This window comes from Onychostoma macrolepis, chromosome 04 (assembly GCF_012432095.1).
Source record: "Onychostoma macrolepis isolate SWU-2019 chromosome 04, ASM1243209v1, whole genome shotgun sequence".
Taxonomy (NCBI): domain Eukaryota; kingdom Metazoa; phylum Chordata; class Actinopteri; order Cypriniformes; family Cyprinidae; genus Onychostoma; species Onychostoma macrolepis.
The window spans coordinates 9,433,384-9,446,367 of record NC_081158.1 but is presented as its reverse complement, the minus strand read 5'-3'; the positions used below and the strand labels follow the sequence as shown (position 1 = coordinate 9,446,367).

Below are 12,984 nucleotides of genomic sequence, written 5' to 3'. Positions count from 1 at the left end.
GATCCATTTGTTGTAGGCGTCTTTTGTGGAAATAGCAAACCACGCAATCCGAACCAGTATCTTCAAGACTTTGTTCAGGAGGTTTCCACTCTCGAACAAGGTTTCAGTGTAGATGAGAGGAAGTTCTCTTTGTCTCTGGACTGCTTTATTTGTGATGCTCCAGCATGATCATTTATAAAACAAACAAAGGGGTATGGAGGCTATAGTGGTTGTGATCGCTGCACACAGGAGGGATCTTATGTGGGACGGAAAATGACGTTTCCTGAAACACATGCCAGCCAGAGAACAGACGAATCATTTGCTGAACAGCATGATGAAAGTCCCCCTTTGTAATCGTTAACATTTTCTTTTTCTTTTTTTCACACACATCTACTTACAGGTGTAATTGATTTCTTTCACACTGCTTCTTTCTGACTGCTCTAATATATGACTTTAGAACACAGAATAAGACACATGCATATTCATTAACTCTTTTATTTCCTATTTGGGTTTATGTACATGCTTAGTTATTTTTTAAGATTAACTGCCAGTGTTTCCTGTCCAGTCCTGATTTGATTTAAAAGTATCAGCTAATAAACTATTCCTTGTTATGGTGTTAAATCTGTATTTAAAATCTCAAAGTCTGATTTTGTGGTGGCTGTGCTTCAAAATGATATTGTTATAAACTTAATTCAAGTGATGAAGGATTTTGAAAGTGACAGTAATAAGTGTTCAGTGTAAGGTTAATAAGGTGAAAATGAATAACAGTTGAAAACATAAATTTAGAAAAGGTAATAAAAAAACCCAATCAAATGTAATCCGTTGCATTACTTTAAAATTGTCAATTGTTTGCGCAACATTGGTTGATACATCAGAAGAGTATAACCATCAAACAGCAAGACAGATGCGTTCTGAATTGTATACCACTTCTCTGTTTCTAACACATCTCCTCACCAGACAGTCGATGCTTGATCTGCCACGTCTCAGGACCTTCTTGGCAATCTTTGATTGCTGCGGGTCATACCCTGTCTATCTTCAACCAACTGGAGCACTTTGACTCACATTCACCTAAAATGCAAAACAACAACAACAACAAAAAAGTGTTACACTAGGAAACAGCCTCTTTACTTTAAAAAATAACATGATGTTGCATAGGGCCCTATGAATTTTTTTTTCCAAATTCCTCTCACCTCCTCTTCCCCACAGGTGCGAAATTGAAAAAAAAATTATATCTCGATATTTTTGGGGATTTTTTTCGATAACGATATTTAGACGATATTTTGCTGAGTGTGTTATTGTGCTGATATCTGACTACCGTGGACAGCTGCAGTTTTTGATATTCTTCAGATTCTGTGTGGTCAGTTCACATCAGTGATAGAGATTAATCTTTTCATATAAGTTTAAATTGATTTTTACCTTTTATGGGCAATTTTACCTTTAATAAAGCCATTTTTTTCTAAAAGTATGCATCTTTTCAGTCAAATTGTTACATTTAATCAGTCTATTAGAATAATAAGACATTTAGGCTGTTACCAAACAAATGAAACCAGTATCAACAAAATTAATCTTTGCAGAAGTTGCATCTGAAGTGGCATTTAGATGCATTTACACACTGTTTAGGACATGGAGTGCTTTAACCTGCAGTTACAAATGCATAATGTTTTGATATTTTAAACATAAAACATTAAATACTGATATTTGAAATGATTTTAAAATGAACAGATACTTTGAATGTGAAACTAAAGTCGCCAGTAGGTGGCAGCGACTGAACCGAATCATTTAAACAGTTGATTCATTCAGGAACTAAACATCGTTATGTTGCTCAGAGACGCAAAAAACAGTGCTGTAGCTGTTTGGAATTATTTTTTTGTTGGCGAAATGGAGCAAAAACAGGCAATATGGTGTCTAAAACGTACGTTTCTTAATATTAACTTATTGTTTATTGAACTGTTGTATAAAATCAATATCACAATCATGCTTATTTTTGAACAAAAACGGCACTCTTCGTGTGATTGTAACCATATGAAATGATATATATACCCACATTTTCTGCCCTCAAATCTTGAATTTTGTGATCATTCTTAATGCATTTTAATAGACTGAATCATGCAGAGAAAGAACACGCTCTAAATGCGCACGTGCTCTAGTTTAGACTTCACGTAATGAATGCGTGCTCTCTGTAGGGGTGTTTTGTTTGGTTTTTGCAAAATACTCGATAATGTCAAATTGCACATCGTTAAAACAACAATTACGATTTTATCGCAGACGATATATATCGCACAGCCCTAATATATATATATTTCTTTAATATGTTTCAAAATATAGCGGTTTCCCTCGTAACGTCTGGATACAAAGCAGCAGCGCCTGCAAAATGCTAGATGTACTGTGAATTTACAAATAAATAAATAATTAAATTACCGTATTGTCCCGAATATAAGACGACCCTGATTATAAGACGACCCCCCTTTTTCCAGATGTACCTGTTGGAAAAAGGCTTTTTGAAAACCAAATCTTGTTTTTTTTTGTTTTTTCTCTCTCTCTGTAAAACACATTTATTCTTAAGTTATTTTCATATTGCATATTTTTCCAATTCTAATTTTTGTTTTGAAAGTATGGTAAATACTGGTAAAATGTACCAACAATGACATTGGAACATTTTGATATACCATTGAAATAACAGGTAGCCCATCTGAATTATATAACAATTAGGCTATCCAACTCATAGTAGCCTACCAAAATGTTATTATCAGTAGAAGTGAAATCTTATTGTAGTCTTCAAATCTGGGTACTGTCTTATGTTTTAAAATCACTTACAGAGGAAGTTTGTTCCCATCAGGCCAACATGACAGTCACGACTCTGCCGCTGTAAGCTTTTCTTTTTCATTTGTTTTCATTCGCGATCTTTACAACACACATTACATTACATATTTCATGGCACACTCGTTTTATGCGTTTTTGGCGCCACCTATTGTTGTGGGTGTATTATTGACATGTCAAAGTCTAGACCCCGAATATAAGACGAACACGTTTTTTCAGATGTATTTCCAAGGAAAAAACATCGTCTTATATTCAGGTCAATACGGTAATAAAAAACCTAACCCATGTAACACTTTCACAATTCTGAAAACTAAATTGTAACAGGCAAGACAGCCATGAAACATATAATATTTTCATGTTGTTGCAGTAGTCTGACACAAACCATCCAGCCGCATATGCAAATTGTTGAGATGGATAATAATACATGAAATATTTACCTGAGAATTTACGTTTGCTTCTTGATGATGATTCTCAGGAGACTGGAACAAGTTGGTCTGGTGAGGCTGCCCTCTTCCATCATTATTGGTCATAACACTCTCAAAAAGATACATATGACTAAATATTCAGTCTGAATGATGGATGGCTGTTTGTCATCTTAAAAATAAAGTTCTGACTTCATGATGGAAGTCCAAAGTGATGCATGTAATGGATATTGAAAAGACACACACACAGATATAAATTAAAAATAACAATAATTATTATACGAGGAGTGAAGTCTGTGGCGTATGAATGAATGAACGAATAAATAAACAGATGTTGACAAGTTATAATCATCTACTAGCATGTTGCCAAACCAATTAAATAATAAACTTGCAATAAATAATGTAATGAGATTTTTTTTATTTGAATATACAACTAAGAAATATTACAAAAAAATGCAATAATACTTTTAAAGATTTAACTGCCAGTAGGTGGCGTCAAGTCTTAATAAGTGAGTAAGTAGTAGTTGAGCCTCTTTGTTTATAACTTTTCACTGGTGAAATAGAACAAAAACACTCAGTAGTGTGTCTATGATGTAAGCAACTTAATATTAAAGGTAGGGTAGGCGATTTCGGAAAGGCTAGCAATAGCAAGCTAGCTTTCAAAGATCCCCACACTCCCTGCATAAACACTCTGCAAAGCCACGCCTCCAAAACACTGCTCAGGCAGAGCAGAGGCTAACCTGCGACACGATGAGAGACGACGTTGGTGGAGGATTGAATGCAACACTGTCAGATTACCTCATGGCTCATTCACTGGTGAGAAAAGATTACAGGACAACGTGCATAATATAATAATAGAGGCTTTTATTCTCGCTTGAACGGGCTGATGACGTAGCATGTCTGCTCAAACAGGGTGTGCAGATGTATGCAAATACATATTTTGACAGGCAGGCAGGACAACCTATCGTAATGTTCGGACTGAACATTTTGATTGGATGAACATTTTATAGTCCTTAGCCTTCCATCAATAAATTTAGACCACTTAACTTATTGCTATCAGGTTGTGAAGAGATTTGCAACCAGCATAACAAAAAAAAATGTGGTACTCTGCATTGTGGTACTCTCCAAAATGGCGAAATGCGTAATTTGGAGGAGAAGAATTTTTGTTCTCTTTGCACACAAAAAGTATTTTCATAGCTTTGTAAAATTGCGGTTGAACCATTGATGTCACATGGCCTGTTTTACCAATGTCCTTACTACGTTTCTGGGTCTGGGAACAAAAAGCTCTCGTATTTCATACAAAATATCTTAATTTGTGTTCCGAAGATGAACGAAGGTCTTACAGGTTTGGAACCACATGAGGGTGAGTAATTAATGACAGAATTTAAATGTTTGGGTGAACTATCCCTTTGAATAGTCTAATATACTTCAATTTGAACTATTTTTCATTTCATTTAACACAAAGCCTGCTTTTATCTTTTTCCTCTCCTCAGAACATCCAGTAGGCTATTACTTTCTTTAGTTCTATGAAAATCTCACAGGGTTCACTTCAATCTCATGTGTTACATATTCATAAAATATAAAACAGGCAGTTTACTAATGTGTCTCAGTTTCAACAGTCTATACTGGCCTATTCACTAGGTTAGGTTGAGTACATTTTTAGGTTAAAAGTATATTTTATCAATTTTCACAGATGTGAAATGCACCTCCAATTTACAGCTGTTTTGGTGAAATCATTAATGATAGATCTCTTACATTTTAGAAATACTTTTTGACAATGTTAACAAACGTGATAGAAGGAGAGTAAAATATAACTTTGCAAAAACTTTTATAAAAAGGCAAATTAAAATGAAAGAAACAGCACTTTATATTTAAAATTCTTTATTTTCTGAATTGCCAGACTAAAACAGCATTTGTTGTCTCTTGCTCAGTACAATATAAACCCAAAACCCTTTTTAATATTTCACTCTAATCAAACAGGGGAAATACAATTCCAAAGCTGTACTTTATGACATATATTTACTGATACCGATCACTATAGATGAAAAGCCAAAGCGTCTTAAATTGTTCAATAAAAGAATTCCATAACTTTTATCGAATATTTGCCAAATTAACATACACTGTATGTCTTCAGACAGATAAGGTTGAGTTGAATTGCATGAAGTTTCTTCAGACTTTTTGGAGTCACAGCCACTTGCCTCATTCTTTCCAAAAGGGTTCCAGTTTATATTCAGCTGCAGAGTGTGTACTTTGAATGATGCTGTCTATGGCTTTGGCAGCAAGGGATGCACATGGCTGGCCACATCGTTGAAGGAGAGCGGGAGATAGCTGGAAATTTCATCCCCAGGGAAAGAAATAAGCTGGGAACCATGACGATTGACGTGCTGGTACAGCACCCAGACACCACCTTTCACTTTGTGGGAAGAAGCGACGTCACTGAAATCAATGTCGTGAAGATTGGTTTCGCTGCGTAGGGTCACACTTCTTCCCTGATAGTTCCCATGCTCAAACAGCTGGATTTCAGGGTTGTCCAGGTCATCTACGATGATCTTGAGGGAAGAAAAACTTCCTTTGTCATCAAGGGTAGCATATTCTCCTTCTTCAAACACACGTTGCTTTCCAGCAAACTTCGTGTCATAATATGCTACCCATGGTGGGCCAATGACTTTGAGAGATGAGATGACATTGTTGAAGCCCTTTTCTTCTAAGTTGTGGACATTGTGCTTGAATTCAGCAGTTCTGCCCTTGAAGCACTCTTCGGTAAAAACAACAATCTTGCTCATTTTGAACAATGACTGGAGGAGATCACAGGCTGGAGAATGCAAGTGCTTCTTAGTCAGCTTCCTATGGCTCTGTTGAGAAAAGTGACTTAAATGGTGTGCAGAGCTGCCTTTTAAAGCACAATTACTACATGACAGTAAATGTAGGTCTGGCAGCTGAGAAACACACAGCTTCTTGGCTGAAAAAAATTGTCATGTGTTCACTTTGACTTTGCTGTGAGCTCTGCTGTTCCAGTGAAATATTTATCACGGTCACATTTATTTTATTTTACCAGCTATATTTTGTCCTTTTTAAAATCTCAGGGTGGACTGAAAAAAAATATTTTTTCACACTGATTTAAATTAATATTGTAACTGTCACTCACAGCCGCTTGCACTTTTGTTGCGCATGAGCAGCATGCACCCCAAAATGAAATTACTTAATTGACCATCAATAGCTTTAATCGATTACATCTCTGGGGCAGTCGTGGCCTAATGTATACATGGAACATGTTGTGTGGAGAGAAGAGAACTGGTCCAAAGTTCACTTTAGCGATGACAGCAAGTTTAATTTATTTAGGTGTGATTTAGGCATCAAACTGGGGAAAGACTGAGCCCCGAGTGCGTAAAGAAGTCAGTGAAAGGTGGAGGAGGAAGTGTCATGGTTTGGGGGATGTTTTCTGCAGCAGGAGTTGGCCTCTTATACAGATACATGGCAGGGTGAATGCAAATGTTTATCAGAACCTCCTTCAGCAACATGCAGTTCCTTACACACACACACACACACACACACACACACACAGCTTTGTATAGAAAAATTATTTGATGAGTAGAAAGTTAAAAAGAACAGCATTTATTTGGAATTAAAATCTTTTGAAACATAAATGTCTTTACTGTCACTTTTGTTAAATTTAATGTGTCCTCACTGAATAAAAATTAATTTAAAAAAATAAAAAAACTTACTGACCCCAAACTTTCAAACTGTAATGTATAATGTTACAAAAGCTTTCTATTTTAAATAAATGCTGTTCTTTTGAGAACAATTGTTTATTGAGGAGCAAATCAGAATATTAGAATATTAGAATATTAAAAGTATCTTGTGACACTGAAGACTGGAGTAATGATGCTGAAATTTCAGCTTTGATCACAGAAATAAATTGCATATTAAAACATTCAAATAGAAAGCAGTTATTTTGAACTTTTTAGAAAATGTTTTTATTTTTTATAAAGTTATGTTTTAAAAATGATATAAAAATACACAAAGTATATAAGTATTATATTTGTGCTGTCAATCGATTAAATAATTTAATCGCGTTAATCACAGTTGTGGACTGTGATTAATCATGATTAATCGCAAATTTAAAATATTAGGATTTACCTGTAAATGTGTTGAAATAAAGAAATGCATGACAAACTAGTTTAAGGAAACAGAATCTTTCACACTTCCGCCAGGTATGAGACAATCCTTATTATTCTTTTATCATTATTCTTTTGTTTTTATTCAGCCATTATCAGCCTTTAAACTGGCAATAAAACGTTTACCAAGCCACATCGCTTCAATCCCAGCATACATTTACCCAACTATTATCAAAAGTGTTTCTAAATAAATACAACAAAACATTTCTTGCGACCTTACGTGAAGTATTATGACAGAATGCATTATGAAGAAGAATTGGACCTGTTCTGCAGCTGCATTAGAGCTAATATTAGCATCATGCTTCATAAGACAATTTATGATATTATTAATTACACTTTTACTCTGAACTCACTTCAAACCACCATCGAGTGTTTGTAATAACTTCCTTTTACGATCACGTGTGGAATTTGGTCGTTTACTGTTGTTAAAATATGCTATTTATAGCCTTTTATATCGCTGCACAAATTAGCGTTTCAGATGTACACATTAACTAAAATAAAATCACATACAGACCATATCTATCGTAATCGTGTGTTTATTATCTTACATAATCTATATTGGCTGTTGTCATGTTTATTTCTGCTGTGTAAAAGCCTTAACATGTGCTCTGCTGAAACTCACATTGTTTGTGATGTTACCGACTTCTCCGTTCTTAAGTTGCCAGGGATACATTGCAAGTATAATACACATTATTAAAAGGATCTTTTTAATTTTTATTTGTCTATATACACTTTGGGTGGCCGCGGTACATTAAAAAAATAGCCAAAAACGGCTCTGTAATTTTTCCCGTGACTGTATTTTCAAAATAGCCCACTTGTGCCATTACCCTGGCAACACTGGTTCGCTGTACCCTCGTCACACAATGATAGATAACCTTTCGCGCTGCGATGACGGGAAGAAGTTGGGGTCAAACCTTATCAAGTGATTAATTTGCGTTAAAAATATATTAACGCGTTAAAATTTTTTGATTAATCGCATTGCGTTAACGCATTAACGTTGACACACCTAATATATATATATATATATATATATATATATATATATATATACATACATTTGTATTAATGTATTTGTACATTTTAGAATCATATTTATAATTGCATAGTTATAAAAATGATACAAATACATAAGTGTAAATATAAATATGTATGTATAAATATGTAAGTGTGTGTGTGTTTGTGTGTGTGAACCTACAGTAACAGTGATATGAAAGATATTCCCAATTGATAATGTGCCACATGATTTTTTTATTTCCTTCCCCATTGTTTAATGTTAGACATGATATCATTCTTATCTGAAATGCGCTAAAATTAAACCAACTCACGCTATCACGTTTGCGGGCTTCATACGGAGCGTTTAAACCGTGCATGCTCCTTAACCTTATGAACAAACCAAGCCCCTCGTGATGTCATCAGACCTGAAACACCAAGGCCTTTTCTCAATACCAAGTACACAAAGTTCGGACTTGCGTCCTCGGTAGTTCGGACTTCGCAAGTTCGACTCGAGAGTGCGAACTCTCGAGCACGGGAGGACACAAGTCCGGTAATTCTGCAAATGGAACAGCAGTGTACTTCAGTCAGCTCGCCTAAGTTATCTACACTGTATTACAATACGAAGAAATACGATATCAAACACCACTGCCTCTTTTTGTTTCAATGTAATCATATTAATAGCCACAAAAATGTAGTTCAGGGAATGCACATATTACAGTGAAACGAAATATTATATCAACAAGTCCACAAGAACAGAAGTACAGACAAGAACACATATTGAGAAACGGCCCAAGTATTTAGTCTATGCCGTGGCTGCTCAGGTATTTCACAACTCTCAGAGTGTAGTGGAGTCTTGATGAATTGCAGATTTAAGTTCTCACAGAAGTTGTGTATCACAATAAATGCTGTGATAATGTATTGTATGTTGCTTGTCCTTGAGTCATTCCTTTTTATCAGACCCCTCCATTTGCCCTTAAAAGGCACCTATTATGCAAAATTCACTTTTGGACATAAATGTGTGTTGGCAGTGTGTGTACACAACCACCGTATAATAATAAAAATCCACCCGCTCCTTTTTTTAATCTCCATATATCATTAGCAGCGTCTCAGAGCAAGCCGATCACAGAATCCGTCACACTTTACCAGCCCCACCCACAATTGTTGAATGACACTGCTGTAAGCTAGCCGAGACCCCACCCTGAGTGAGCCGCACATGTTTATCTTCACGCTAGAGCAGTGGTTCTCAAACCTGTCCTGGAGTACCCCCGGCCCTGCACATTTTGGATGCAACATGCACTTTTACAAGTTGTTTGAACTGAAATGTGTGTTGGCAGTGTGTGTAAACAACCACCCTATTATGATAAAGATCCACCCTTTCTCAAATCGAGCCGATCTCAGATGTCACACAGACAGGCCCCTCCCACTATTGTTTGATTGACAATAGCGTTTCAGCACAGACTGGACTGGTGTCTTACCTCAGACCCGCCCTGAGTGAGCTGTCATCAGTTGTTTCACCGCCGGAGCAGATGTAGACAAGAATGACTCCTAAGCGATTGAGGTGTTCTGTTGTTGGATGTAATAATGAACATAGAAGTCGTAATTTACTCCTGACATCAGAGCCGCTGAAAACGCAGAGGATTACGTTTGTTTTTGAAGGGAATGCGCCCCCGATCTACCTAAATGCATCTATGTTCACTAGGGCTGGGACAATAAATCGTTGCAGAATTGATTCCTGGATCGATTCTGATATTTTCTGAATGCATCGCGATTCCTCTGGAATCGATTCTGAGCTTAGATTTTAACAGCAGATGGCGCTGTACTCTAGTTTTTGTCTGCACACTCAAATGCTCATGAAGAAGAATGCTGAAGAGTGCTTGTGCGTTCGGCCGAGTCATGTAATTTCACCTCAGCTCAGAATGCTTTTATGATGCGAGATTAATGTAAACACAGCCCACTGTGAACACCCTTGTAAATCGCTTCAACCTTTTCGAATTTTATGAATGATTATTTTAGGTTCAAGTGTGTGTAAGGATTTGGAAACCAGCAGAGTACGGCTGTTTCTAAGGCATGCAGTGCCATCTGCTGTTAAAATCTAAGCTCAGAATCGATTCCAGAGGAATCGCGATGCATTCGGAAAATATCAGAATTGATTCCCCAGCCCTAATGTTCACGCGAATCATTTGTGATGAGCCCAACTCAGGTGCTTATTGAAGCTGTGCTGTAAAGCAGTTGTTGTGCCTTCAGGGAAAGGCTTCATAACATTCTTGGTTAGATTGTATGCAAAGTCAGCCACAATCAAAACAGGTATGTCAACAATCAGTTTTTGGGAGAGGTAAGAACACGAAAGCATTGTGGCATTTCCCTGGCCAGCCAACATCAAAGGAACTTGTAATTACAGTCTACAAGGCCTTGAAGCAGCACACTCTACCAACCTTTATGATTGTGGTAGTCAGCGTGGTATACTGAAGGTCCAAAACTGGGGATGTGTGTGCCATCTAGGGCAGTGATTTTTAAACCCGAGGGTCGCAAGACTTAAATCATCCTGGCGACCCATTTTTTAAGGAAAATGTATGTATGTAACCAAGTTCAAGACTCAGGAAAGAAGCAACTAAATAAACATAAACAACAAAACGAAAGTAACCGGCAACCGCCTCAGGTCAGAATCAAATGTGTATTTGTGTTTGCGCTCTGTTTTTGACAGCGTTGTACATTGTAGACATTTCTGTTGATTTCTATAACGCAATGGCCAATCAGAGGAGTTTTTGTGAGTGTTCTTGTTCAGTCCAGAGTTATGGAAGCTCGCGACGCGAATCCTCCAATTCTAATGAACAAAGTGTAGAGGTGATGTAAATACTGTAAGAGTGACAGCTGAAGTGAATGGCAGCTTTTTAAGGAAGCGCACTTTCTTTGCTGTATATAGCCAATTCTCCATTCAGAATTTGAATAAAAGTTTCGTTTTTCATGTTGCTAAGAGGACCAATGTGGCGTACTTGCAACAAACTTTCGGAAGTGACATCCGCATATTCTCTCGAAATCGCAATGACATTGTGATAATCATAACTATGGACTGGACAAAATATGATATGTCAGAATAGATGTGCATGAAGGCAAGCGCCCTCACTAATTTCAGAAGCACCGACAGTGATTTGATTTTGGAACAGAGCATCCTTCCGGAGCTCTACGGTGGTTAATAAAGCGTTAACGCAAATTCATTTTAATGGCACTAATTGTATTAACGCCCAATTAACGCTGCGCGCATTTGCTGTTTGACCGGTGGCAAAGCCCGTAGTTGGAGAAATGGAGATGCACAGTGTTGCCAACTTAGCGACTTTGCAGACCCCTTTAGCGACTTTCTGAGAGTCGCTGGTACTGCCACGCAAGCACGAGGTCTTGCTTTCGTAGCACGCGCGCACACACCTCTTTCTCTCTCTGTGCATCTGCATTGTTCAGTGAGCGGCGGAGAGGAGCAGTGCTTTCAGTTAAACAGATATTATGTTGCTTCTCTAATTTTACATGCAAGTATAGCCGAAATCACAGCACAGCTATTGTCTTCATCGTATGTGTATTTGATTTCATCAGCCGATGGCTCGATTATCAGGATTTTTGTGCAGATTAACATTTTGGAAGGGAAAGCTGGTTAAGTAGTCTCAATGGGTCGCGTTTCAGTCACTATTTCATATTCATTCCGTTGTCTGACAACAAAAAACAGTAAAATATATAAATGAAAACAGTTTTATTGAGAATTTAGCTGCATCAAAATACAGTATGTGGTCACAGAGAGAGGCGCAAACAAATCTAATAATATTAATCCATATTTGTCCATGCCCTTGCTGATTAGAGTATTAAAAACTAATTTAAGGTACATTTAGAACAATTAGTAAAAATCTGCGATTAAGTTGCAATTAATTACAAGTTAACTCATGACAATCATGTGATTAATCGCGATTAAATATTTTAATCGATTGACAGCCCTAATATATATATATATATATATATATATATATATATATATATGGGTCGCGTCAATTTAAAAAGAAAAAAAATAGGGTCGCTCTTAAAAAAGTTTGAAAACCACTGATCTAGGGCACCCCCACACATTGGGAATCCAGTCTTGCTTTCAAAGCCATCAATGATAGCTTGCATGTCTGCCTAATTTTTTGGCCTTATCACATATTTCTTCTTAATTTGGTGCCTTGTACACTTCCCAAAATGTGTCACATGTTGTGCTGACACCAACTCCAAATAAACTGGCCAAATAAAATGACTACATATTTACATGTAGGTCTATTCGCATAGGATTAGTGAATAATAATTTTTAAAAAGTAATTTTCCCAGACTTTTGTACAGGCGGTAAAAGTCCCCTTAATCTTTACTGACATTGTCTGTAATGATTACTAAGATGTCACATTTGTGTGTGTGTGTGTAATATATATATATATATATATATTAGCAGATAATTGCACTAGAATCTAAATAGCAATAGATATTTACACTGTAAAAATAGTATAGTGAATAATAGTTAGCTGCCATCCGTTTTAGTACATTATAATATGTTATTATAGCATTTTATATAAGTACTACACATATATGTAGTACTT

The 12,984-nt window shown here is 36.5% G+C and overlaps 1 protein-coding gene across 1 annotated transcript; it reads right to left on the bottom strand.

The window, feature by feature from the left end:
- Positions 1–5,374: 5,374 nt before the first annotated feature.
- Positions 5,375–6,001, bottom strand: LOC131538833 (epidermal differentiation-specific protein-like). Its single transcript, XM_058772983.1, has one exon. It carries the CDS (start codon positions 5,999–6,001, stop codon positions 5,483–5,485), a length of 519 nt encoding a protein of 172 aa, XP_058628966.1. The 3' UTR covers positions 5,375–5,482.
- Positions 6,002–12,984: the final 6,983 nt, after the last annotated feature.

Excerpts from the sequence above, each read along its gene's own strand:
- LOC131538833 (XM_058772983.1), bottom strand. The coding sequence starts at position 6,001 with ATGAGCAAGATTGTTGTTTTTACCGAAGAGTGCTTCAAGGGCAGAACT.